The sequence below is a fragment of the Octopus bimaculoides genome, chromosome 14 (assembly GCF_046866305.1).
Source record: "Octopus bimaculoides isolate indiv1 chromosome 14, ASM4686630v1, whole genome shotgun sequence".
Taxonomy (NCBI): domain Eukaryota; kingdom Metazoa; phylum Mollusca; class Cephalopoda; order Octopoda; family Octopodidae; genus Octopus; species Octopus bimaculoides.
The window spans coordinates 26,034,452-26,061,232 of NC_142941.1; the positions used below are offsets into that span (position 1 = coordinate 26,034,452).

Here is a 26,781-nt window from a genome sequence, read left to right on the forward strand (position 1 = left end):
GTGACAATGATCTCATCTTTGTGGCTGGAAATTTTAATGGGCATGTCGGATGGCAACCTGGTACCTTCCATGGTGTACATGGGGGCCATGGAATTGGCTCCCAAAATAAAGTGGGAACTAGGCTCCTAGAGTTCTGTGATGCAAATAACCTATCAATCTACAACACTAACTTCAGGAAGCAAGCCAGCCACCTGATAACCTATCAATCAGGTGATTCTGCTAGCCAGATTGATTTCATTCTCACCAGACAGCAGGATGTATGGTTGCTTTTAAATACAAAGACCCTGCCTGGTGAGGAATGTACCCCACCAGCATAGACCAGTTATTAGTGACTTTAGACTTAAGCCCAGAAAGATGCCAAGAAGCAGACCAATCTGGAAAAGAAGGACTTGGAAGCTTAAGAACCCTTCACATAGTCAGAGATTTAGGGATATCTTTACCGAGAAATTTGATGAGAGGGAGGAGGAGCTACAGACTTGTGACATAGAAGGTAACTGGGAATTCTTGCGAGACAGCTTGCTGAGCACCACAGACCAAATCTGTGGCTGGTGCAAAGTCCCTTCCCGACCTAGGGTAATGTGGTAGTGGAACAAGACTGTAGAGCAAAGAAACAAAGATAGGAGCTATCTGAACTTTGTCCAGCTTATTCTTATTCTCACAGCTATGCTCTCAGAGCATCGACCTCTGCGATTGACTTGGTTTCTTAGATAATGGAAGCTACCAACTATGTCTAGCTCACTCCACTGGTATTTGATGTTTTAGTGTTTATTGTACCTGTGCACCTTCCACACACAAAAACTATTTTCCCAGTTAATCTTCCTTTGATATTGCTGCACTTCTTATGTGTCCATAACTTGCAGTGGGTATATCTTATGGAATTTCTATCTACGCTTTTTCTACAGATCAAGCAAGACATTTGTGATCTGCCTGCCTTCCTACTAATGAAAACTTTAGTTTTTGCTAGGTTAACTCTAAGGTCCTTTGGTTCTAGACCTTTCTTCCACACTTGGAATTTCTTCTCTAGCTCTGGTAGTGATTCAGCTATAAGAGTAAGGTCATCAGCATAGAGAAGCTCCCAGAGTCAGCCTGTCTTAAATTCCTCTGTTATTACATGGAGGAGCATTATGAACTAAGAGGAGGCTTAGGACTCATCCTTGACAAACCCCTACTTGTACCCTGAATTCATCGCTATACTCATTGCTAACCCTCGCCTTCCTGACTGCATCCCTGTACAGCTCTCACCAACTAGTCATCTATCCCTAGTTTCCACATTGATCACCAGATAAGGGATCAGGGACACTGTCAAAGGCTTTCTCCATGTCAACAAAAGCCAAGTACAGAGGTTTATCGTTGGCTATGTATATCTGCAGCTGCCTTGCCAGAAATATAGTATCAGTGGTGCTTCTACCTGGCACAAAACCAAACTAGACTAATTCTCTCCCTAATTAGTTGGGCTATGATCCTCTCTGTAACTTTAATCACCTGACCCAATAATATTTGATACCTCTGTAATTATTTCTAAGGCAACACCTTTGCCTTTGTAGCAGTTGACTATGGTGCTGCTACATCAATCATTGGGTATGACTCCTTCATGTACTACCTGCTTAACTATACGGGTGACTAGATTGTAACCCACACTGCCAGATATTTTGAGTATCTCAGTGGTTATTCCTGATGGGCTGGGGGCTCTCCCTGTCTTCATATCCTTCATAACTTTGCCTACAATGCTACTGTCTATTCAGATTGTTGGTCCCTCTGTTGGATCAAGGCAGACTCTTCTTCTCCCATAAGTTCTCTACATTTAGTAGCCTTTCATAGTGGCACTCTCTTTGCAGAATCACTAACTGCAAGTGAAGCATCATCCATGTGAACATACTTCCCTCTCACAACATCACAATTTTTCCTGGCACACTGTCTTGCAAACCGAAACACTTCAAGCCACTGGTCCTCATGCTGCAGAACATTGGCAAACTTCTTCCTTTCTGCTTCACTCCTGGCTAAGTATATCTGCTTCTAGCTGCCTGATATAGCTCCTTACTACCACCACACTTCCAGTCCTTCCAAGCCTGCTTCTTTACTCTAATGGCCCTATCAACTACATTGTTCCACCAACATGTCACCCTAGGTCTGGTTGGGACTTTGCACCACCCACAAATTTGGTCCGTGGCTCTCAGTAACTTGCCTCATAGGAGCTTCCAGTTATTCTCTAAATTGCAAGTCTGTAACTCCTCCCATTTCTCAGCAAATGCTTCAGTTAGGAAGTCCTCAAACCTCTGACTATGTAAAGGATCCTTAAGCTTCTAGATCTTTCTTTTCCAAACTGGTTTATTTCTTGGAATCCTTTGTGCCTGCAGTTTGAAGTCACATTATATACAAATTATTTGTACTAAGTAAATTGTATGAAAATACCATGGATAAGATTGTAATTAAGTAATGGTTTAATATAAAAACCTGTAATATGGAAATCTAATTGGTTTAGTAAATTTTGAAGATATTGATATTAGTTAAATATTATTATTAATTCTATTATTTTAATTTAGTGAGTTAATCATTATATATTTTATTTACTTCTTTTAGTTCTAATTATATATAATTTCTTTAATTATAAGATATTTGAATTTAATTTATTATAATGAATAAATTGAATATTGGGGTCTGTGGTTGTTGTTGTTTGAACTAGGTGTACCTCTGGTTGGTTAAAATAAATATCTTCTTGTGAGTTTATTTCATCATCATCATCATCATTGTTTAATGTCTGCATTCCATGCTGGCATGGGTTGGACAGTTTGACTGAGGTCTGGCAAGCCAGTGGGCTGCGTCAGGCTCCAATCTGATCTGGCAATGTTTCTACAGCTGGATGCCCTTCCTAATGCCAACCAATCTAAGAGTATAGTGGGTGCTTTTTATGTGCCGCCGGCACGAGAACCAGTCAGGGGGCACTGGCATTGACCACGTTCGGATGGTGCATTTTACATGCCACAAGCAAGGAAACCAGGTAGGGGGCACTGGCATCAACCATGTTTGGATAGTGCTTTTATGTGCCACCGGCATGGGAGCCAGTCAAGGGGCACTGGCATCAGCTACATTCAGATGGTGCATAAAAAAAGGAAACAAGCAAAATTAAATTGATGTGAATGTACGTGCACACTCACGGAAGACTATGCTGTATAGTAATACAGATAATACTGCAATATACGCAGTGGTTTTGTAGGTATGCGCGTGTATGTTTGTATGTGCACCATCATTCAGATGGTGCATGGAAGCCAGTCAGGCGGTACTGGCTACGGCTACGATTTCGATTTTACTTGACTCAACAGGTCTTCTCAAGCATATCATATCACCTGACACTTCGAGGGTACTTTTAAATGGGCCAGTCATGCAACACTGGCATTGACTTGGCTGCGATCTCACTTTACTTGCTGGGTCTTCTCAGTCACAGAATATCTCCAAAGGTCTCAGTCTGTTGTCATTGCCTCTGCGAGGCCCAATGTTCAAAGATCATGCTTCACCACCTCATCCCATGTCTTCCTGAGTCTACCTCTTCCATGGGTTCCTTGAACACCACATTTGATGCTTCTTATGTCCAACTTTTCTCTCAAGATGCTTACACTCTGTTGTGTATGCACACTGACATTAAACATCCAGTGGATCAAACTAGCTTAATTGTTTTAAAGCCTACACATGTCCTCAGCAGTCATGGCCCATGTTTCACTGTTGTGTAGCATGGCAGTTCACACACATGCATCATACAGTCTACTTTTCACCCTGAGCGAGAGGCCCTTAGTTGCCAGTAGAGGTAGTAGCTCTCTGAACTTCATCCAGGCTATTCTTATTCTAGCAGCTACGCTCTCAGAACATCCACCCCCACTACAGACTTGGTTGCCTAGGTAGCAGAAGCTACCAACTATTTCTAGTTTTTTCCCCCTGGCATATAATGGAATCTGTTTTCTGTACATTTTCGGTGTTTATTTTCCCTGTGCATCTGCCACACACAAAAACTATCTTCTTGGTTAACCTTCCTCTGATATTGCTGCACCTATTAAGTTTCTGTAGCTTACACCAGGTACATCTTATGGAGTTTCTACCTATATCTTTTTTACAGATCGAGCAGGGCCATCCAGCAGCGAGTTGTGATTTGTTTGCCTTCCTACTTACGAAGACTTTGGTTTTTGCTCGGTTAACTCTAAGGCCTTTCAATTTTAGACCTTGCTTCCACACCCTAAACTTCATCTCTAGTTCTGGTCGTGACCTGGTTATAAAAGAAAGGTTATCAGCATGGAGGAGCTCCCAGGGGTAGCCTGTCAAATTCCTCTGTTATTGCCTGGAGGACTATGATGAATAAGAGGGGACTGAAGACTGCTCCTCGATGAACCCCTACTTCTACCCAGAATTCTTCATTATACTTATTGCTAACCCTCACCTTCCTGACAGCATCCCTGTACAGGGCTTGTATGGCTCTTACCAACCATTTGTCTATCCCTAGTTTCTGCATTGACCACCAGATAAGGGATCAGGGGACCCTGTCAAAGGCTTTCTTCAAGTCAACAAAAGCCAAAGGTTTATCTTTGGCTAGGTATTTCTCCTGCAGTTGCCTTACCAGAAATATAGCATCAGTGGTGCTTCTACATCTCATCTAGGCTAACTCTCTCCCTAATTAGTTGGGCTATGACCCTCTCTATAACTTTCATCACCTGATCCAATACTTTCATACCCCTGTAGTTATTTCTATCTAAAGCATCACCTTTACCTTTGTAGCTGTTGACTATGGTGCTGCCACACCAGTCATTGGGCATGATCCCTTCATGAACTACCTGATTTATGATGTGGGTGACATGACCATAACCCACACCGCCCAATATTTTAAGCATCTCAGTGGTGATTCCTGATGGGCCAGGTGCTTTCCCTGTCTTCATGTCCTTAATTGCTTTATCTACCAGGGTACTGTCGATTCGGGTAGCTGGTTCCTCAATTGGGTCGACCTTTGGCAGACTCTCTCCCATTCATTCTCCACATTCAGCAGTCTTTCATAATGGCATCTCCAAGCCTCTTTCTTTGCAGAATCATTAAACACAAGTGCACCATCATCCATGCAGACACATTTCTCTCCTATGACATTACGATTTTCTTTCACACACTGTCTTGCATTCCAAAATACTTCAGTTCTTTGGTCTTCACCTTGCTGTACATTTGCAAACTTCTTTTCTGCTTCTCCCTTGGCTATATATACCTGTCTCCTGGCTTTCCTTCTGGCTATCTGATACAGCTCCCTGCTACCTCCATTCTTCTAGGCCTCCCAGGCCTGTTTCTTTGCTCAACAGTATTGTTCAACCACCCCATTACCCTAGATCTGGAAGGGACTTTGCACCAGTCACACATGACACAAAAAAACCTTCATCTCAAAAACACATACAAATCACTACTTCTGCTATATGCCTAAACTACCCCCACCATTTTTTTTTTGACACAATTCAAACCTGTGTAAATATTAACTTTTGGAAGTGAGCATATGCCATTTATCACTTGGGCCAGGTTGTACAAAGAAAATAAAAGAGATTTTACTATAATTATTGGTGTTTCTATGCATCCATAATTTCTACATTGGTTTCCAAGATTTTACTCCTAGGGAAAATATGGACAAGTTATACTTACCAAACTCTCATGGACATTTGCTACTGTCCTCATTTGGGTAACATCAGTTATGATCTCCTGCTGTGGAATCAAAGAGTCAGCTGTCGACAAATTACTGATTAAAATCATTGCTTCTTTCAGGTTGAGTGCTCTCATTTCTTCCTCAGAGCATGCTATAAGGTTCAGCTCTTGCCCAGCTGTTGGCTGTAGGCTTCTCCAGCTAGGAAGGGACCTGTGTTATTTTAGTAATTTAACAATTTCATTAATAATTCAAACGAGTGTCAGCAATGGAAAAAAAAGGAGGTGGGGTATCCTTTATGTAACTACCAGACCTAAACAATGTGACAGCCATACCATCTACAATAATCTTCCTATTGTCTCTTGAATAAAAACGACATTAATCAATAGAAACTTGATTACTTGATCTGATATTCCGTATATTTGCCAAAACTTTCAACAACCAGGGATCACACAAGGGGTAATAGGGATTACATGAGATCAAACAAGGATCGTGTGAGGCCAAATAAGTATCATAATGAAACTGAGTTTCTCAAAGATCTGTTCAGTATAAGAGGTAAGTCTATTTCAAAATCTCAGATAATTTTGATATGAACAATAGCCAACAAGAGACAGTTTATATAACTAGTCATTGATCTGTTCAATATGCCAGCCAAATTTCCTTCAATAAATTCCTCTAACATATGGAGATTGATTTGAGCTTATCAATGTAGTAATCAAGTACCTACTGTCCTTCTGCCTTTAAAATAGGGACTACATGTGTCAGCAAGGTCCTAAATGCCTTTAAAATAGGAACTATATAAACCAGCAAGGATCCAACTGCCTTTAAAATAGGAACCATATGATTCAACAAAAGAGTTCTATATAATTCTCACCTACTCAGTGTATCAAGCAAGTCTTCTATCAAAAATACAATTGTGTCTTTAAAATGTGATAAATCATATGACAACATGCCCCACAATAAAGACAATCTGACCACAAATAAAATATATCAATGAAGTTTTATCCAAACTAACATAACTAGACATATCTGAAGTGCTATATGAATAGTTCAGTTCATAATTTTCACTAAAATGAATATCATGTAACTCTATTACCAGAATGTCTATTAATCAGTAAATAATTATAATAAATCATCTGGTTTATCAATTAATGTACAATCTTTTATTCTTTTACTACTTCCAGTTTTTGGACTGTGACCAAGCTGGTGCACTGTATTCAAGGATCTGGTACTGAATTTATAGACGAAAGCAGAGGTAACTGATCCAGAGCTGAAAAGTGCTAGGTATTTCTGCTTGGCAAATTGCTGTTTTGCTCATCATGCACAAACACTAATTAATGTACGTACATTTGAATGTGTATGCATGCATATATATATCAGTCAATATCAATCAAAAACTGTTTGTCCTGTAAATTAGTCAATCCGTTTTGGAAGGAAATAGAATAGGAGTGGCTGTGTGGTAAGTAGCTTGCTTACCAACCATATGGTTCCGGGTTCATTCCCACTGCGTGGCACCTTGGGCAAGTGTCTTCTACTATAGCCTTGGGCCGACAAAAGCCTTGAGTGGATTTGGTAGACGGAAACTGAAGGAAGGCCGTCGTATATATGTATATATATGTATATATATATGTATGTGTGTGTATATGTTTGTGTGTCTGTGTTTGTCTCCCCAACATTGCTTGACAACCGATGCTGGTGTGTTTTCGTCCCCGTAACTTAGTGGTTCAGCAAAAGAGGCCAATAGACTAAGTACTAGGCTTCCAAAGAATAAGTCCTGGGGTCAATTTACTCGACTAAAGGCGGTGCTCAAGCATAGCTGCAGTCAAATGACTGAAACAAGTAAAAGAGTATTTGAATTGCTGAAGAATTAAAGAAATTCCAAACATAAAAGTCTAGAATTGAGAGATCTTTAAGTAAACCTAGCAAAAACAAAACTCTGAGCTGCCAAGAAAGAAAACAGTACTGTACTTTCATCTGGGAAGTAGAGTTCTTTCCATCCCTACTATGCAAAAAAAAAAAAAGTAGGTAGGAATGGAATTCTGCATTGTGTACTGAATGAAAACTATGAGTGCACAGGAGATGTAGCAGCATCACAAGTAGGCAGAGAGAGAAACTGCTCTGTATAAAGCATCTACGATATACTAAAACTTTATATATAGCAGATACACAGGAGTAGGTAATAATAATAGGAATTCTTTCAAATGCCTTGAAGGTTCTCTAGAACCTTCTGTTATTTAAGTGAGATGGTAACAGTGAAAGACCAGAAAAAGATCATGGGACTTTTCTCTGTGTTGGCAACAAAGGGTTTCTCTCTCCAAATGAAAGATATGATGGCTATGTGCAAAGATTATGGGTGTGTAATGTTAGTGTACATGATTCATCATCATCATCGTTTAACGTCCGCTTTCCATGCTAGCATGGGTTGGACGATTTGACTGAGGACTGGTGAAACCGGATGGCAACACCAGGCTCCAATCTAATTTGGCAGAGTTTCTACAGCTGGATGCCCTTCCTAACGCCAACCACTCAGAGAGTGTAGTGGGTGCTTTTACGTGTCACCCGCACGAAAACGGCCACACTCGAAATGGTGTCTTTTATGTGCCACCCGCACAAGCCAGTCCAGGGGCACTGGCAACGATCTCGCTCAAAAATCCTACGGGAGCCAGTCAGGCGGTACTGGCAACGGCCACGCTCAAAATGGTGCATCTCATGTGCCACCCGCACAAGGGCCAGTCCAAGGGCACTGGCAACGATCTTACTTGGCTTGCCGGGTCTTCTCATGCACAGCACATTTCCAAAGGTCTCGGTCAGTAGTCATCGCCTCAGTGAGGCCCAATGTACGAAGGTCTTGCCTCACCACCTCAGCCCAGGTCTTCCTGGGCCTACCTCTTCCACGGGTATTCACATTGACATTACACATCCAACGGAGCATACTGGCTTCATTCCTTGCGAGCTTATGTATGTCCTCAGCAGTTACAGCCCATGTTTCACTGCCATGTAGCATGGCTGTTCGTACGCATGCGTCATACAGTCTGCCTTTTACTCTGAGTGAGAGTCCCTTTGTCGCCAGCAGGGGTAAGAGCTCTCTAAACTTTGCCCAGGCTATTCTTATTCTAGCAGCTACACTTTCAGCGCACCCACACCCACTACTAACTTGGTCGCCCAGATAGCGGAAACTATCGACTACCTCTAGTTTTTCACCCTGGAATTAGATAGAAGTTGTTTCCTGTTTGTTTACAGTCTTTATTGCACCTGAACATCTGCCACAAACAAAAACTAACTTCCTAGTTAACCTGCCTTTGATGTTGCTGCACCTCTTATGTGCCCATAGCTTGCACCGGGTACATCTTATAGAGTTACTACCTACTCCTTTTCTACATACTGAGCAGGGCCATCTACCTGAATGGGTTTGTGTTTTATCTACCTTCCTACTTATTAGGATTTTGGTTTTAGCTAGGTTAACTCTAAGGCCCTTCAATTCTAGACCTTGCTTCCACACCTGAAACTTCTCCTCTAGTTCTGATAGTGACTCCGCAATTAGGGAAAGGTCATCAGCATAGAGGAGCTCCCAGGGGCAACCTGTCTTGAACTCCTCTGTGATTGCCTGGAGGACTATGATAAATAAGAGGGGGCTGAGGACGGAACCTTGGTGGACCCCTACCTCTACCCGGAATCCATTGCTGTACTCATTTCCAACCCTCACCTTACTGGCAGCATCTCTGTACATGGCTTGCACAGCTCTCACTAACCATTCTTCTATCCCAAGTTTCCTCATTGACCACCAGATAAGGGATCGGGGGACCCTGTCAAAGGCTTTCTCCATGTCAACGAAAGCCAGGTACAGAGGTTTATCCTTAGCTAGGTATTTCTCCTGCAGCCATCTCACTAGAAATAAGGCATCAGTAGTGCTTTTACCTGGCACGAACCCAAACTGCATCTCATCTAAATTGATTCGCTCCCTAATTAGTTGGGCTATGACCCTCTCTGTAACTTTCATAACCTGATCTAACAGCTTGATGCCTCTGTAATTATTTGTATCTAAAGCGTCACCTTTACCTTTGTAGCAGTTGACTATGATGCTGCTACACCAGTCATTGGGTATGACTCCTTCGTGTATCACCTGGTTCGTAATACGGGTGACTAGGCTATAGCCAACACTGCCAGATATTTTAAGCATCCCTGCAGTGATTCCTGATGGGCCGGGGGCTTTCCCGGTCTTCATACTCTTGAGCAAAAATATGCTGAAAAAAAAAACTGAATATAAGAAGAATCAGAGGTAGTGTGCAAGAGAATGTACTGATATGGACATATGGTGAATATGAAGGATGTCAGTTGGACAAAGAAATACCAAGCAATCCAAGTATAAGGCAATGGAAAGTCTGCTCTCAGGAGGCTGCATCATGAAGGCGAATACAAAGGACTGTAACATGTAGTATGATGCTCTGTTGGGGAAAATCGATCCAACCCATGAAAGCATGGAAAAATGGATGCAAAATGATGATGATGATGATGATGATGATGATGACGATGATGATGATGATGGTGGTGGTGGTGGTGAAATCCTGGCATAAAGGAACTGGTGATAGACAGTCTGAGTTGAAAGATAGTGTTTGATAAATTGATGTGAAGAGACATGAAGATTTTATCTGTCATTTTTCTGTGACATACAGAAAATATTTTTGACTTTTAATAAATGAAATATTAAGTCATCAGGAGTAATTAAGACAACATACACACATGAAAGGTAAGTCCATAAAACATTACGTTCACTCTTTAAAGTAATTAATCTTATTGGTCTCTCCAATAATAATGACTATATTTGTTACAATATTTGTTATTCCATATTTCTTATATAATAATTTAAAGTATACAAGGTGTAAAGTTTAAAATAAATGAGAGGTTTGTGGCTAAAGAATGAAACTAAGACAGAGTAAACAGCTCACCTCAGAAATCTGCTGATGTCCTCATCTTTGGCCCACATGGCACTGATAATTCGTTTCTCATCAGAATCATATTGCACAATACCTTAAAAAAAAAAGATGATATAAGGCAGAGTGACATGGGAGTGGATTAGGTATACTACTGCAGTTGTGGGTGTGTAGTCAAGGATACTGTACAGTCAGATAACTGTGTAGTATAGTACAATACACTTTCAATATGACTATATACAATCTAAGTGTAGTACAATCATGCAGAGTTATGTACCTTACTTAAGAGTTTAATGATTGCATTCCATGATCACATAGTAATTCAGTGATCACCACTAAGCTTCTCTGAGTAAATGTATCTGAATATATACACATCCAGATAGAGAATTGAAGTATACATACACAAATGTGTGTGTGTATGTATGTGTGTATACACACACAAATACACATGTGTGTGTGTATATATATATATTTCGCGTTACACCAAGAAGCAATGCATGGTACCAAAATTTTTCACTAAAGTCAAATATAACAAACTATTCCAAATTGTTGTTAGAGTATCTGCATAAGTGGAGTCTGGACTGGTTGGTTTGTATTGGCATCAAGTTGTATAAGTTGTAACAAAGAAGTCAAGCCAAAAGTGATATTTTGAAATGATTTAATGCATGTTTCCAGGTCTGCATAATATATAATAGAATATGCATCCATTATGTAAGACCTTCCGCATTTAAAACATTTCAAAATATGAAGCAACTGATGGAAATATCAGAACAGTTAGTTGGCTACTAAGTTTGGAGGCTAGATATGTATATAGGGTCATTCTAGTGAAGTTCAACAAGGGCCAAATGCAAAGGTTCTGAGATTTTCTTCAAATTTACACTATTTGATAGTATCCATGAAAGGAATTCCCAAAAATTTTAGCCCCATAGTCGTTACCAGACAGATTTTACGGCCATTTAGAGTTTTAGGCAATTTTCAAAATTTTTGAAATATTGAATTTCGTTTATTTTTTGAGGCCCATCATTCCAGAAAAATAGGTAAAGTGATTGGCATAGTCTAAGTGTGTGAAAGAATAATTAAGCTTAGACTAATGCAACAATAACATTAATCTTTGCATGCATTTTTCAATCTAGACAGATGAACAGAAGGACTGTGGTGTACACGAAAGCTTTAGTTCTAAAAATGAAGAAGGAACAAGGCTGCTGGAGTTCTTTTATGTAAATGACTTGATTATCTGTAATACTAACTTTTGGAAACTAGCTTTCCACCAGACCATCTATCAATCTGGTGGGCACAGAAACTAGATTGACTACAGAAGACAAAATAGACAGTTGTGAATGCACAGTTCTTCCCTGGTGAAGAATGTACAACCTAACATAGGTTAGGGTTAGTGATATCAGACTGATAGCTAGAAAAACTCAAGAGATACAAACCAATCTGGAAAATATGGAAGTTTTAAGAACCATTTAATAGACAGAAATTTAGAGAAGTAATAGTTGAAGTATTTGATGAAAAGGAGGGGATAGAAATGTATAGCATAGAAGACAACTGGAAGTTCTTATGAGACAATCTACTGAAGTCTGCAGAACAAATCTGTGGCTGGTGTAAATTCCCAGCCTGAGTGAGTGTGACACAGATGGAACAGTGAGGTAGACAGAATCATAAAAGCAAAGAGACATGTTTGGAGAGACTGGAAGAATGGGGGTAGCAGAGAATTATATCTGGTAGCTACAAGTGAAGCTAGGTGATAGGTATATTTAGCAAAGACAGAAGCAGAAAGGAAGAGATTTGCCAATAGCATGGGGCTCAGAGGCATGAGGGATTCTATACTGTAAGGCAATGAATCAAAGAAAATCAAAATGTGGAAGAGAAGTATGTACAAATGGATAATAGAATACTTGCACTTAGTGATTGTGAAAAGAAAGGTATATAGAAGTGCTGGGAGGAAGCAAGTCTTCCCAACATGTATCCAACAGAGGGACCAACCATTCTAGTTAACAGTAAGATAAAGTAATTAAGGATATGAAAAATGAAAAGACCCTAGACCATCAGGAGTTAATACTGAGATTCTAAAAATATCCCTTCAGGCTGCATAGGAAAGTGCCGCACCCTGGCTCTTGTAGCATCGTCATATTCAATTGTTACAAGAGTAAAGATGCATGAGTAAGAAGAAACTACTGAGGTTTTAAATTGTTGGTCAAGTTCAGAGAGAGAGAGAGAGAGAGAGAGAGAGGGAGGGGGGAGAGAGAGGGGGAGAGAGAGAGAGAGAGAGGGAGAGAGAGAGAGAGGGGGAGAGAGAGAGAGAGAGAGAGGGAGAGAGAGAGAGAGGGAGAGAGAGAGAGAGAGGGAGAGAGAGAGAGAGAGAGAGAGAGAGAGAGAGAGAGAGATAGAGAGAGAGAGAGATGCAGTCTAGTTTTGTGCCAAGGAAAAACACTATTAATGCTGTCTTCCTGACAAATCAATTGCAGGATAAACATTTAGCTAAAGGTAAGCTTCAGTTCTTAGCATTCACTAACCTGGAAAAAACCTTTGACAGGGTTTCTTGCTCTCTGATTTGCTGGTTACTGAGAAATCTAAGAGTGGAAGTTCTTATGAGACAATGGTAGGACCAGAGGTGCTGTCAATAAGATGGGAGTTAGCGATGACTACAGAAATGAATTCAGTATGTAGGTAGGAGTTCGCCAGAGCTTTGTTCTCAATCTCCCATCCATTATACTCTCTCAAATCATAACAGAAGAGTTTAAAATAGGATACCTGTGGAACCTCTTCTATACTGGTGACCTTGTTCATATAGATGAATCTGTTTCAGAATTAGAAAAGAAATTCCAGGAGTGGAAGCAAAACTTGAAATTAAAGGGCTTCAAAGTTAACTTCGGAACGACCAAAGTTTAAGTAATAAAGACAACAGAGATTACTTTAGTTCCTTTGAGGAAATGGTTTTGCTGGAAATGTAGAAAAGGAGTAGATAAAAATTCCATGGTGTATCCAATGCAAACTATAGAAACACATGAAGTGCAGTGGTATCAGAAAAGAAAAAAGAGAAAGTAGATTGCATATGGTAGATGTACAGGATCAGTAAGCACTAAGAGAACACAGGAAGTAATTTTTTCAAATGCCCAGGAACACATAAAAAGTAATAGGTGGTTTCTATTATCTATGCAACCTTGTGAGGACTGGAGGAGGATGTTCTGAAAGTATAGATGCTAGGATAAGAACCAACTGGAAAAGTTCAGAGAGGTATTCATTTTATTGGTAACAAAAGACCTCTCAGAGCGAAAAGCAGATTGTATGAAGAGCAATACTACATCAAAGTAAAACATGAGCCATAAGTGCAGAGCTAGCATGCTTCACTGAATGTACAATGTTAGTGAGCATAAATAACCAAGTACAAATAAGAGAAACATTGGGTATACAAGGAATCATATGTAGTGCGCAAAAGAGACAACTGCACTGGCATGGTAATGTGATATGTATAGATGGGGACAGCTGTATGAAGAAGTGCAAACTGCTTAATATGAATGAAGTATATGGAAGAAAGAGACTTAGGAAGAGATGGGATGAAATTATGAAGGCTGATCTCAGGACTTTGAGCCTTACAGAAGAGATGAGTAAGGACCAAGATGATTGGTGACATGTGGTGCTTGAGAAAACCTAACCATCTCAGTGAAACAGATTTTGGAAGCATAATGTGTATATACACAGAACTTCATGTGTGTGCAATGCCCTATCAATTAAGTTATATAGTAGTGGTGGTGGTAGTAGTAATAGTAAAATGTTGCACAGAAACATGACACTTACATGCTCATTGTCACTTAAGTATTGCTCTTCTCCCAATAAGTCCATTCAATCTCTGGTAATACTTACCACGGTAGGCTGAATGACATGTGTCTCGATATTCTTCAAGTATTTTACAAATCATGTTGAGGAATTGCTCTGCATAGTCTGGCAAGTCATGCATGAGGGCCTGAAGTTCCTGGATGTTCCGGTCCACAGTTACTGTACTCTGTAGTGGTAGTCAAACATAATGATGTAGCAGTAGTGCATGTAGTGTTTGTGGTGGTTGTAGTTATAGCAGTTGGTGATAGTGGTAATGTAGTAGTAGGGGTGTGTGTATTAGTGGTATTGGTGGTGGTAGTTGTGGTATGCAATAGTGATGTAAGGTGAGGTTATAGAATGTAGCTGTAGTGGTGGTGATATGTATTAATGGTGTGAGATAATGTTATGATGGGGATTGTTGTTGTTTAAACCCAGGTTAATACTTAATAATTAATGTTAATAATCTCCCAGTTGCATTACTGAAGACTAAGTCTTTGCATTGACTTGTGCCCCGATCCTAGAAAGAGTGTCAATCTTCAGTTCTTTCAATAGGATTTACCATTCAACCTTTCAGCAGAGTGATCTTCACAATGGACTTGGATGATAGCTGGATCCATCTTACACAAGACAGCAGCTATTTGACATACTTCATAGATCAGCAGTGTTCAGACATTATTGAAGTGTTGTGCAGGACAGCTTCATCATCAAACATGCATCTTGAACAGGTACAGTTGACCAGTATGTCTGTATTTGTAGAGTTTATCTCAAACCACCAATGCCTTATTGCACTGCCAGACTAGGAATTTCCGAAATTGTCCATTTCTTAAGTTGAAAGTCTTCTAGAGACAGCTGAGTTTATCTTTATTGTAAGCAAAACCTGGAAAATGTTATAGCTTATACTTGGCACTATAGAATTATAAGATTTGATATCCAACTGGCTGGGGACAGAGAAAGCTTGACAACATTCCAGAAGATGCCAGATGCCCAATCTTGGTTCTTCACTTAATTCAGAACTACTCCATTAAAGTGATGAACTGTGGGTAAACATTCCTGACAAAGTGACCAACTTTGCTCACCATCAAATACATTTGTATATACTACAACATCAACACTTGCTAGATATTTTCAGTTATGGTCTACTGAACCAGTTACTCAAAAGGTGTTGGTAGCAGATGGACCAATGACAGAGACAGTGGAATACATCCACAATAGAAACATATAATCCTTTCTACTATAGCCACAATGCCTGAAATTTGAGGGGAGGGGCAAGTTGATTACATCAAACTCAGTACACAACTGGTACTTATTTCATTGACCCCACAAAAGAGTGAAAAGCAAAATTCAGCAGAATTAGAATGCAGATGGATGAAATGCCACTAAGCATTTTGCCTGGTGTGCTAACGGTTCTGCTAGTTTGCCACCTTAAACAATAGAAACATAATAATCCTTTCTACTACAGGCACAAGGCCTGAAACTTTGGGGTGGGGGTAAGTCAATTATATCGATCCCAGTGCATAACTGGTAATTATTTAATCGACCCTAAATTTAAAATCAGAATGTAAACATGGACGAAATGCAACTAAGCATTTTGCCTGGCGTGCTAACAATTCTGCCAGCTCACTACCTCAAACAATAGAAACATATAAATAATAATGAAAATGTAATACCTGCAAAAGTGGCCGAGGAACAGCAAGTTCTTTCTGGGTTTTGTGGTCAATGACATTCCGAAGGGCATCAAAACCTGAATACAAAAGAGTTAAAACTTCAAAATGAGAAAGATAACACAATGCTAGTGAAAATCATATTATAGCAGCAACTCCATCTAAGAATATCTGAAGAAGGAATTGTATTCTGAAATATCATCGGTCTATGGATAACTAAATCACAACAGATATATAGTCCATTGTTGTACCATTCAAAATTTTTATTCTTTACAAACAATACACAATGCTTCAAGCGAACTACAATACTCTCCTATATATATATGTATGTATATATATATATATATATATATATATATATATCTTATGGTTTGCAATACCAACTTCAGACACTCTAGCCAAATCGACTACATCCTCGCCAGAACTAGAGAAAGAGGGAGGCTTATAAATGCCAAAACCCTCCCTGGCGAAGAATGTACACCCCAACACAGATTAGTAGTTAGCGACTTCGAGATCAAGGCAATATGGGTACCCAGAAGTAGACCAGCTTGGAGGAGAAGGGTATGGAAACTTAAAGACCCTGCAAATGGACAGAGACTTAGAGACAAGTTACTTGAAGCATTTGACGAAATAGAAGGGGATATAGCATCATACAACGTGGAAGACAATTGGAGATTTCTGCGGGACAACCTATTGAGAGCTACAGACCAGATCTGTGGCTGGTGTAAAGTCCCCTCTCGACCCAGAGTAACGTGGTGGTGGAACAAGGATGTAGACGGGGCTATTAGACAAAAGAAACAGGCTTGGAAGGACTGGAAGAACGGTGGTAGCAGGGAATTGTACCAATCTGCCAGAAGGGGAGCTAGGCGACAGGTTTATTTAGCCAGAGGGGAAGCAGATAAGAAAAGATTTGCCAATGTTCTGCGCCGTGAGGACCAAAGACTCGAGGTATTTCGTGTTGCAAGACAGTGTAGGAGAGAGAATAGTGATGTTGTAGGAGAGAAATGTGTGCGAATGGATGATGGTACGCTTGCACTAAATGAGGCTGCAAAGAAAGAGGTCTGGAGATGCCACTACGATAGATTGCTTAATAAAGAGAATAAATGGGAGAAAGAGAGCCTGCCGTATGTCGACCCAACAGAGGGACCAGCTATCCGAGTTGACAGTACCAGGGTAGATAAAGCAATTAAGAGTATGAAGACAGGGAAAGCCCCCGGCCCATCAGGAATCACTGCAGAGATGCTCAAAATATCTGGCAGTGTTGGCTACAGCCTAGTTACCCGTATTACGAACCAGGTGATACACGAAGGAGTCATACCCAATGACTGGTGTAGCAGCACCATAGTAAACTGCTACAAAGGTAAAGGTGACGCTTTAGATACTAATAATTACAGAGGCATCAAGCTGTTAGATCAGGTTATGAAAGTTACGGAGAGGGTCATAGCCCAACTAATTAGGGAGCGAATCAATTTAGATGAGATGCAGTTTGGGTTCGTGCCAGGTAAAAGCACCACTGATGCCATATTTCTAGTGAGACAGCTGCAGGAGAAATATCTAGCCAAGGATAAACCTCTGTACCTGGCCTTCGTTGACATGGAGAAAGCCTTTGACAGGGTCCCCCGATCCCTCATCTGGTGGTCAATGAGGAAACTTGGGATAGAAGAATGGTTAGTAAGAGCTGTGCGAGCCATGTACAGAGATGCTGTCAGTAAGGTGAGGGTTGGAAATGAGTACAGTAATGAATTCCGGGTAGAGGAAGGGGTCCACCAAGGTTCCGTCCTCAGCCCCCTCCTATTTATCATAGTCCTCCAAGCGATCACAGAGGAATTCAAGACAGGTTGCCCCTGGGAGCTCCTCTATGCTGATGACCTTGCACTAATTGCGCAGTCACTATCAGAACTAGAGGAGAAGTTTAAGGTGTGGAAGCAAGGACTAGAATCGAAGGGCCTTAGAGTCAACCTAGCAAAAACCAAAATCCTAATAAGTAGGAAGGTAGATAAAACACAAACCCCTTCAGGTAGATGGCCCTGCTCAGTATGCAGTAAAGGAGTAGGTAGTAACTCTATAAGATGTACCCGGTGCAAGCTATGGACACATAAGAGGTGCAGCAATATCAAAGGCAGATTAACTACGAAGTTAGTTTTTGTATGTGGCAGATGTTCAGGTGCAATAAACACTGTAAACAAACAGGAAACAACTTCTATCTCATTCCAGGGAGAAAAACTAGAGGTAGTTGATAGCTTCCGCTATCTGGGTGACCAAGTTAGTAGTGTGGGTGGGTGCGCTGAAAGTGTAACTGCTAGAATAAGAATAGCCTGGGCCAAGTTTAGAGAGCTCTTACCTCTGCTGGCGACAAAGGGACTCTCACTCAGAGTAAAAGGCAGACTGTATGACGCATGTGTACGAACAGCCATGCTACATGGCAGTGAAACATGGGCTGTGACTGCTGAGGACATGCGTAAGCTCGCAAGGAATGAAACCAGTATGCTCCGCTGGATGTGTAATGTAAATGTGAATACCCATCAGAGTGTAAGTATCTTGAGAGAAAAGCTGAACATAAGAAGCATCAGTTGTGGTGTGCAAGAGAGACGATTGCGCTGGTTTGGACATGTGGTGAGAATGAATGAGGATAGCTGCGTGAAAAAGTGCCACTCCCTAACAGTTGAGGGAACCCGTGGAAGAGGTAGGCCCAGGAAGACCTGGGCTGAGGTGGTGAGGTAAGACCTTTGAACATTGGGCCTCACTGAGGTGATGACTACTGACCGAGACCTTTGGAAATGTGCTGTGCGTGAGAAGACCCGGCAAGCCAAGTGAGATCGTTGCCAGGGCCCCTGGACTGGCTCTTGTGCGGGTGGCACATAAGATGTACCATCCTGAGCGTGACCGTTGCCAGTACCGCCTGACTGGCCTTGTAGGGTTTTCGAGCGAGATCGTTGCCAGTGCTCCTGGACTGGCTCTTGTGTGGGTGGCACATAAAAGACACCATTTCGAGCGTGGCCGTTTTCGTGCAGGTGACACGTAAAAGCACCCACTACACTCTGAGTGGTTGGCGTTAGGAAGGGCATCCAGCTGTAGAAACTCTGCCAAATTAGATTGGAGCCTGGTGTTGCCATCCGGTTTCACCAGTCCTCAGTCAAATCGTCCAACCCATGCTAGCATGGAAAGCGGACGTTAAACGATGATGATGATGATGATGATGATATAGGCAAATCAAATAATTGAACATTAAAAATAACAAAATCTAACAAGAGGATGTGCACATGGAATGTATTAGTATGATGCCCAGTAAAAAGAGAGAGTTTTTGATGTTTTGAGCATGGCTCCTCATCAGAAAGGAAAACAGAAAAGTCCAGAAAAGGCAAAATATCACCAGCAGCATGTATGTAATTACATTGCTGAAGTGACAGGAAGTGGAAAGTGATAGAGAACGTGTTTTTTTTTGGGGGGGGGGGGGACAGGAGAGTGCAAAGATGACCAGAGTGAATGTGTGTGTGTGTGTGTGTGTGCGCGTATGTGCGGTAGTATCTGTTAGCATGTGTGTTTGTGATGCATGTATAAGGGTGTGAGTCAGGTTAGTGTTTGAAGAGTGCAGTTCGATTTTAACAGTTATTTTTTGAAAGCCATAATGGAATTGACAAAGGAGCATATTCAGCATATTTTACTTTTTGAGTTCAATAAAGACAACAACGCAACAAAAAATTCAAGAACTATTAATGCAGCATATGCGGATTGAACAATAAGTGTAAACCAGTGTCATTGGTGGTTCCAAAAATTCCAAGTCGGAAACTACAGCCTAGAAGATGAGCCTTGTCCTGGAAGATCTGTAGAACTCCACGAGGACGTCCTGCAAACCTTGGTGGAACAAAATCCCACCATAACTGTTGAGGAACTAGTAGAGAAGCTTGGATTTGGTCATTCAACCATTCATTGACACTTGCCATGCCATTGGAAAAGTCAGCAAATTGGGTTAATGGGTTCCTCGCAAACTTTCTGAGTCTAATCACGTGCAGAGAGTGAGTGTGTGCTCTACTTTGCTATCATGTCTGATGAATGAATCTTTTTTGAACCAAACAGTGACTGATGACAAGAAATGGCTTCTCTATAGAAATGTGAAGCACCGAAGACAGTGGGTAGGGAAAATAGAAACACCGGCACTCCAGGCTAAAGAAGGTCTTCACCCACATAAGGTGTTGTTATCTGTTTGGTGGGATATGAAAGGTTTAGTCCACTTTGAACTTTTAAACTCAAACCAAATGATAACAAAGATCTACTGTGAGCAGCTTAAGTCAGTGCTAGAAGTAAAACAACCATCTTTAGTTTTTTTCTTTCCATCAGGATAATGCTCGGCCACATACAGCGAGGATGACACTCCAAAGGCTGGAGCAGTTTGAGTGGGAAATGATGCCCCACCCACCATATTCACCGGACATTGCTCCATCTGATTATCATTTATTCCACAGTCTTCAAAATCATTTGAACAGAAAAAAATATGAATTCTGTAGATGAGGTCAGTACTGGAGGAGTATTTTTCATCATGGACAAGTGAATTTTGGAAGAGAGGCCTTGCAAATCTACCAGATAGATGGATGGAAGAGCATTGTAGAAAATGAAAGAGAGTATATTTTAAATTAAAAAAGAACTTTATCTTAATTTTGAAAAATAAAAGAAGTATTAAAAAAAAACCCACATTATTATAGGATGACCCAATATGTGCATATGAGTGTGTCTATGTGTATATATGTGCATATGAGTTTGAGTAAGGGTGTGTGTGTGTGTGTATATGTGCATATGGATGTGAGTAAAGGTGTGTGTATGGATGTGTATGTGTGATGGTGTGTGAAAGATGAGGTGACAAATGTGTGACTGCACTGGTGTTGCTGTGTGTATGTGTGCAAATGAGTGTGTGTATATATATGCGTGTGTGTATATATGCGTGTGTGAGTGTGCATGTGTGTGTGTGTGTGTATGAGTGTGTGTGAGGGCATGTGTGTGGTGTGTGTGTATATCTGTGTATATGTAAATATGTGTGTGTGTAAATATGTGTGTGTGTATTTGTGTGCATGTGTGTCAGCATGTATGTGTGTGGTAGGTGTGTATATATTATGAGGGGAGTGCATGCTTTGTATGTTGGTGTGTGTGAGATGGCCAAAAAATAAGCGAAAGTAAAGAATAAAAAAGTAAAAAATAGACTTTTGAAAAAGATGTATGGAAGATGTCACTAGAAGGAGGGGATCATGTTTAGTCCAAACAGAGTTTGGGTTAGGAGAGTGAAAATGTAATACTGTTCAAGGCAAAGTCTGACACTGGTATAGGTGAAGTGGCTGGCAGAGCAAAAATGATGGGTGATGGGGGTATTTTTTTACAGGGGGACATACCATAAGTGTTCTTTGGATTGGTCAGCTAGCCAACAGTCTGTCTGACCAACATATAGACAGTTGCAAAAATTAAACTGGATGCAGTATAAGAGGTTAGATCCAGTGAGGGAGGTGATGTTGATGTACAAACAGGTGTGGCATTGGAGTCTGGAGCAGGGGAAGAATCCAGGATGGGTGGGAATGGGGGAGGAGCTACGCATCAGCTGGTCATGTAGGTTGCGGGTGTGTTTGAAGGAAGGCAAAAGTGGGTAGGGAATATAGGGATGGTGGTGGGATCTAGTTGGAGACAATGGAAAGCCTGTAGGATCTTCCAACAAAGGGATAGGGTGGAGGGGTGGATAAGAGGGGGAAAGGGGTTGCAGATAGGAGACTGGTGTGGGGAAGGAGAGAGGACTGTGGTGCAATTGACTTGGTGGGCATGAGTAAAGAAGACTTGGAGAAGGATGGAGGGGTATCCGCGAAGTGTAAACATGAGGACCAGGTATTGAGACTGAATCTTGAAAACCTGGTCACGACTGCAAAGATGTCAGAGATGGAAAAATTGGGAGTAGGGGATGGCCCATTTGGTGTGGGAAGGGTGGGAAGAGGAAGTGTTGAGGTAGAGGCGGATGTCCTTGGGTTTGAATAAGGTGGAGGTGGTGAGAGGGTGTGTGAGGGCATCGACAGAGATGCCCTCAACTTGAGGAAGTTGACAAAAGTGTCAGAGATGACAGAGCGGAATTCAAGAGAAGGATGGAAATTGGAGAGCTGCACGTGGCGGAGTGGGGTAGCAACAATGCATTCATTTATACAGCAATTGTATAGCTCTGGGATTTCTCTGGAGAACTGTGGGAAAATTTGGACCGCGACGTAACTGACAAATTAGTTGGCAAAGTTGGGGCCCATTCTCATTCTCATGCCAACTCCAGATAACTACTGCTAAATCTCGCCTGTGAATGTGAAACAGTTAAATGTTAGGACGAGTTCAGAGTTTTACTAGAAGCGTGGATGTGCTAGGTGTGGGGTCAGGAAAGTACTGGAAAGCTAGGAGGCCATTGATGTAGGGGATGACTGTGTATAATGATTTAATGTCTATGGTGATGAGGAGATGTGAAGGGCTGGGAGGGAAGGGAGAGGAATTGAAGAGGTGAAGGGCATGGTTGGTGTCATGTATGTGAGATGGGAGGGCAGTGATTAAAGGGGAAAGGATAAGGTTGAGGTATTTAGAAAAGTGCTAAGTGGGGCAGTTACAGGTGGAAATGATCAGGCAGCTGGTACACACAAATACATAATAATATACACATACCATAAATTTATCATTTACCAAATATAACTTCAATAACTGATTTCTCAACTGTGACTAATTTAATCAACTGTAATTACATAAATACCACTGTTTAATTATTTTACCCAGTCATGGGCAAACTGCAGCCTGTTTGACTTTCTGATGACATGTCTGATTTTGTGACAAAAATAATGCTACTTAAAACTTAGTTTAATTCACTAGTTCACTCACATTCTCTCTTACTCCAATATGCTTGGGAGACACTGTTGTCAAAGGAAAATAACTATTAAATGACCAACTAGCCTCTTTTACTATCATCAGTCATCAACATAATTTTCAACATATCTCAGAGTCAGTTTGCAAACACCCAAACAGCCTTCAATTGGCATCCCAGCTGAAGACACTACATTAACAAATGAAAATTATTGATTTAATGTTTAATTTCTGTTATCACTGTTATAACTTGTGATAATTCAGCAACTGTAATTACATGTAGTGTTGTCGGATTGGGTTGACAAAACTTTATTTTCAAAGTGTCTGAAAAGCTATGCTATGTAATATGCATATGTAGTTATAGTCACTGAATTATTGCCACAAGTTGTTATCAGCAATGGAAACAGAAATTGAGCATTAAAACAATATGATTTGTATTAAATTTTAATGTTTGATATCACAGCTCATGGCCTCATCCAAAGAAAGTTTTCTGAAGAAATGAGAAAATTCCTAGGAAAGTACCACTTTCAATTTCCTCACACAAGCCAATAGTTTTACTGTATGGTTAAATGAGTTGAAAAAAGAACTGAACACCAGATTTATGAACTTCAAAGCTAGAAAAGTTGATTTTAACCTTTCTGGAAATCCATTCAATGTCAATGTTGGAAAATTAACACGAAAAGAACTGCAAATTAAAATAATTCAATTTCAGAGCAATTAATTTCCTTGGCAAAAATCTAAAGACAAATGTGTACTGAAGCATTAACTATCCTAAAATAAGAAAACATGCCACCATGCTTGGTGGTACAAATAAATGTGAAAACCTATTTTCCTAGATGTCAAAAACTAGATCAAGATTGACAGATATTCATCTTAGAAACAATTTAGAGTTGCAACATTGTAATATTGGAGAAGTTGTTAAAAAAGAAAAAATAGTACAATGCCAAATTTATCACTAAATTTTACACCAAAAACAAATGAATATAGTGTTACTTGTCATAATTTTGTTTGGCAATGTATGTGGTTAAGTCAGACTATTTTCCTTGTTTATGTTGCTCATTTTTTCAAAGAATTTCAGTTTCTATGCTCTATCCAACTTGTTTTTCAGTTTCTTTTTTTTTTTTTTTTTCAGACTTGCTTTCCTTTAATCAGGTTACCACTCACATCACTCCTATACTTGCTTAACAGTTCAACTAAACTACATATATAACAATGATTAAGTATGATCCTTCTTGAATTTTGTAACCTTTCATTCAAGATAACACTTTCAACATTTAAAATTGTTGGCTTTAGAAATGGGAAACATGGGCATATGGCGTAGTGGTTAAGAGCGCAGACTACTAACCCCAAGATTCCGAGTTTGATTCCAGGCAGTGACCTTAATAATAATAATAACAACATCAAAAAATACCTTAGGAATGAGAACCCAGGTTCAAAATTTCCCCAAGACACCTGATGAAGGCTGGAGGGTATATCAGCTGAAACGTGTTAACAACAAACAAGATGAGGACAAATATCCGTCAAATATAAATAATGTAAATAATGTATTCATAATTTTTTTCTCAGAAGAGATATATTTTTTCTTCCCACCAAAATGTAACTTTTGTATAGCCAAATGAATAAACTAGAAACAAATTTTATTACAAGAACAGATAGAGTATATAAATCAATTTAAAAGTGACCAATGAAATTATTTAATGGTCAGAAAAATACAGTTTTTTTCCTCAATACATGGATCATACAGATAGTCATATCTAATACACTAATTTTTTTCATGTATTCGTTTTTTTCTTTCAGTTATTCCTGGATATGTTAATCACATTGTCATCAGTGATAATATCACCCAAGACTTCAATTTTTTAATTATAGAAAAAGAATCTTTTTCAGAGGGAAAAAAAAACACACTAAAATTCTTAGGAAAATGCTTGTCTATGGTCCTCTATAGTGAAAGTAGCTGTAGTGAAAATACCTTCAACAAAAAATTATCTTGAATTTTTTTAGGAGTGTGGCCAGCCTTATAATGAGCCATAAATCATGTAACTGCTCAAAAAAGGTTGGTGGTACCTGATTTAACCAAAGGTATGAATATATGCTACAGGAAGTAAATTAATTGGTTCGAAGTACAGATTTAATGTCTTAGTTTAATCAGGTTTAAATCATTGTTAAATATGTTTAGTTTAACCAACTTTACCATTCTCCTGAAATTTAACTAGAATTACAAATAACAAATGATAATTGTAAAATAACTGTCTCTGTTCTTCTGATTGGAGACACCAACAACATAATTTGAGCCACTTGTTGTTAGTAATTCTAGCTATTACACACACACACACACACACACACACACACACACACACACACACACACACACACACACACACACACACCAGTGATTATCCTCACTTACCAGGGGTTAGTACAATTAATGGTTATATGAATAGTTAGAAGTCAGAATTACACTAATTACTTAATTACCTGAAGCAGTTATAAAAGTTTGATAATCAACACAATAAAAATAGAATGCAAAGCAAAATAATTTTCCAACAGTAATTAAATGACATATGTGTGTGTGAAATTATATGGTAATGTGAATACATATAAAAGTAAGTATTCCTGCATGTGAGAGTATATACCTGTGTAATATAAAGAGTGTGAGTGTATCAACAGAAAAGTGTGTGTTTGTAATTTAACATTCTCCACAACTATTACCACTGTCACTCTCACTACAACCACCACTATCATTGCAACAACAAGTACTATTATTATTACCACTCCTACATTCTGTTTACTCACATATTTCTGCAACATGCACACAGCCCTACATATGTATATACAATTTTATGTGCATACACTATAAGATGGGATGGTGACAGCTTGATAATAACTAACTTAAGAGAGACAGATTCATGAACAAAAACATAACTAATTGAATATTTGGCAGTAAATCACAGATACAGTGATACTTCAGTAGTAGTAGTAGTAGTAGTAATGGTTTCTGATTTAGTCACAAGGTTAGCAATTTTGAGGGGAGGGGATAAGGTCAATACCACTGAACCCAGTACTTCACTGGTACTTTTTTAGTGACCTTGAAATAATCAAAGGCAAAGCAATAATTGTTTATGATTTTGGCACAGTAAATTTGAAGGAAGAATACTTGATACCACTGACCCCAGTACTTGACTGGTACTTTATCTTTTCAACCTCAGAGGAATGAAAGACAAAGTTGACCTCAGTGAAATTTGAGCTCATTGGCACATGACCTCAAAGTTTGGTTGGGTGCATGTATAAACCTAGAATTGGTTTTTATCAGTCCTAGAATAATAAAATGTAAATGTGACTGGCAGGATTTGAACAAGAAGATTAAGGGATGTGATTACCCATCACAAAGTATTTTGTCTGTCACACTGTGAGTTCTTTTAACCATTGACCATAAGTTTACATATTTCAAGTGGAATACAATAGAATCAAACATCAATAATTGATTTGGATTTATTTTATCAACACTGGAAAAATGACTGGTTTAGTTGTTTTTGACATGGTTCCAACTTAGATTGAAATAAAGGAAATAGAAATAAAAGTGGGAAATCAGTTATTGTACTTATATTTGGGAATGTTCTAGCATTTCTGGCAAATCACCTCCTTCACAACCCTGACAATAATACTTATAATAATGATAGAGGTAGTGATAGTGGTAGTGGTGATGACTGTGCTATACATTATTCTTTTCTACTCTAGGTACAAAGCCCGAAATTTTGGAGAAGGGGGCCAGTTGATTAGATTGACCCCAGTGCATAACTGGTACTGAATTTATTGATCCCAAAAGGATGAAAGGCAAAGTTGACCTCAGCGGAATTTGAACTCAGAATGTAAAGACAGA

At 39.7% G+C, this 26,781-nt stretch overlaps 1 protein-coding gene across 4 annotated transcripts in view; it reads right to left on the reverse strand.

The window, feature by feature from the left end:
* The window catches only part of LOC106879926 (exocyst complex component 4), a 321,255-nt gene that overhangs the window by 49,071 nt on the left and 245,403 nt on the right, over positions 1–26,781 (reverse strand). For all 4 annotated transcript variants that reach the window (XR_016244259.1, XR_016244258.1, XM_089362568.1 and 1 more), the window contains 4 exons: positions 16,059–16,132; positions 14,440–14,578; positions 10,591–10,672; positions 5,650–5,860 (listed from right to left, as the gene is read on the reverse strand). Coding sequence is in view for 2 of the 4 variants with exons in the window: in XM_089362568.1 (XP_089218694.1) it covers positions 5,650–5,860; positions 10,591–10,672; positions 14,440–14,578; positions 16,059–16,132 (506 nt within the window). In the remaining 2 variants the exon portion in view is untranslated. The remainder of the gene's footprint in view (positions 1–5,649; positions 5,861–10,590; positions 10,673–14,439; positions 14,579–16,058; positions 16,133–26,781) is intronic.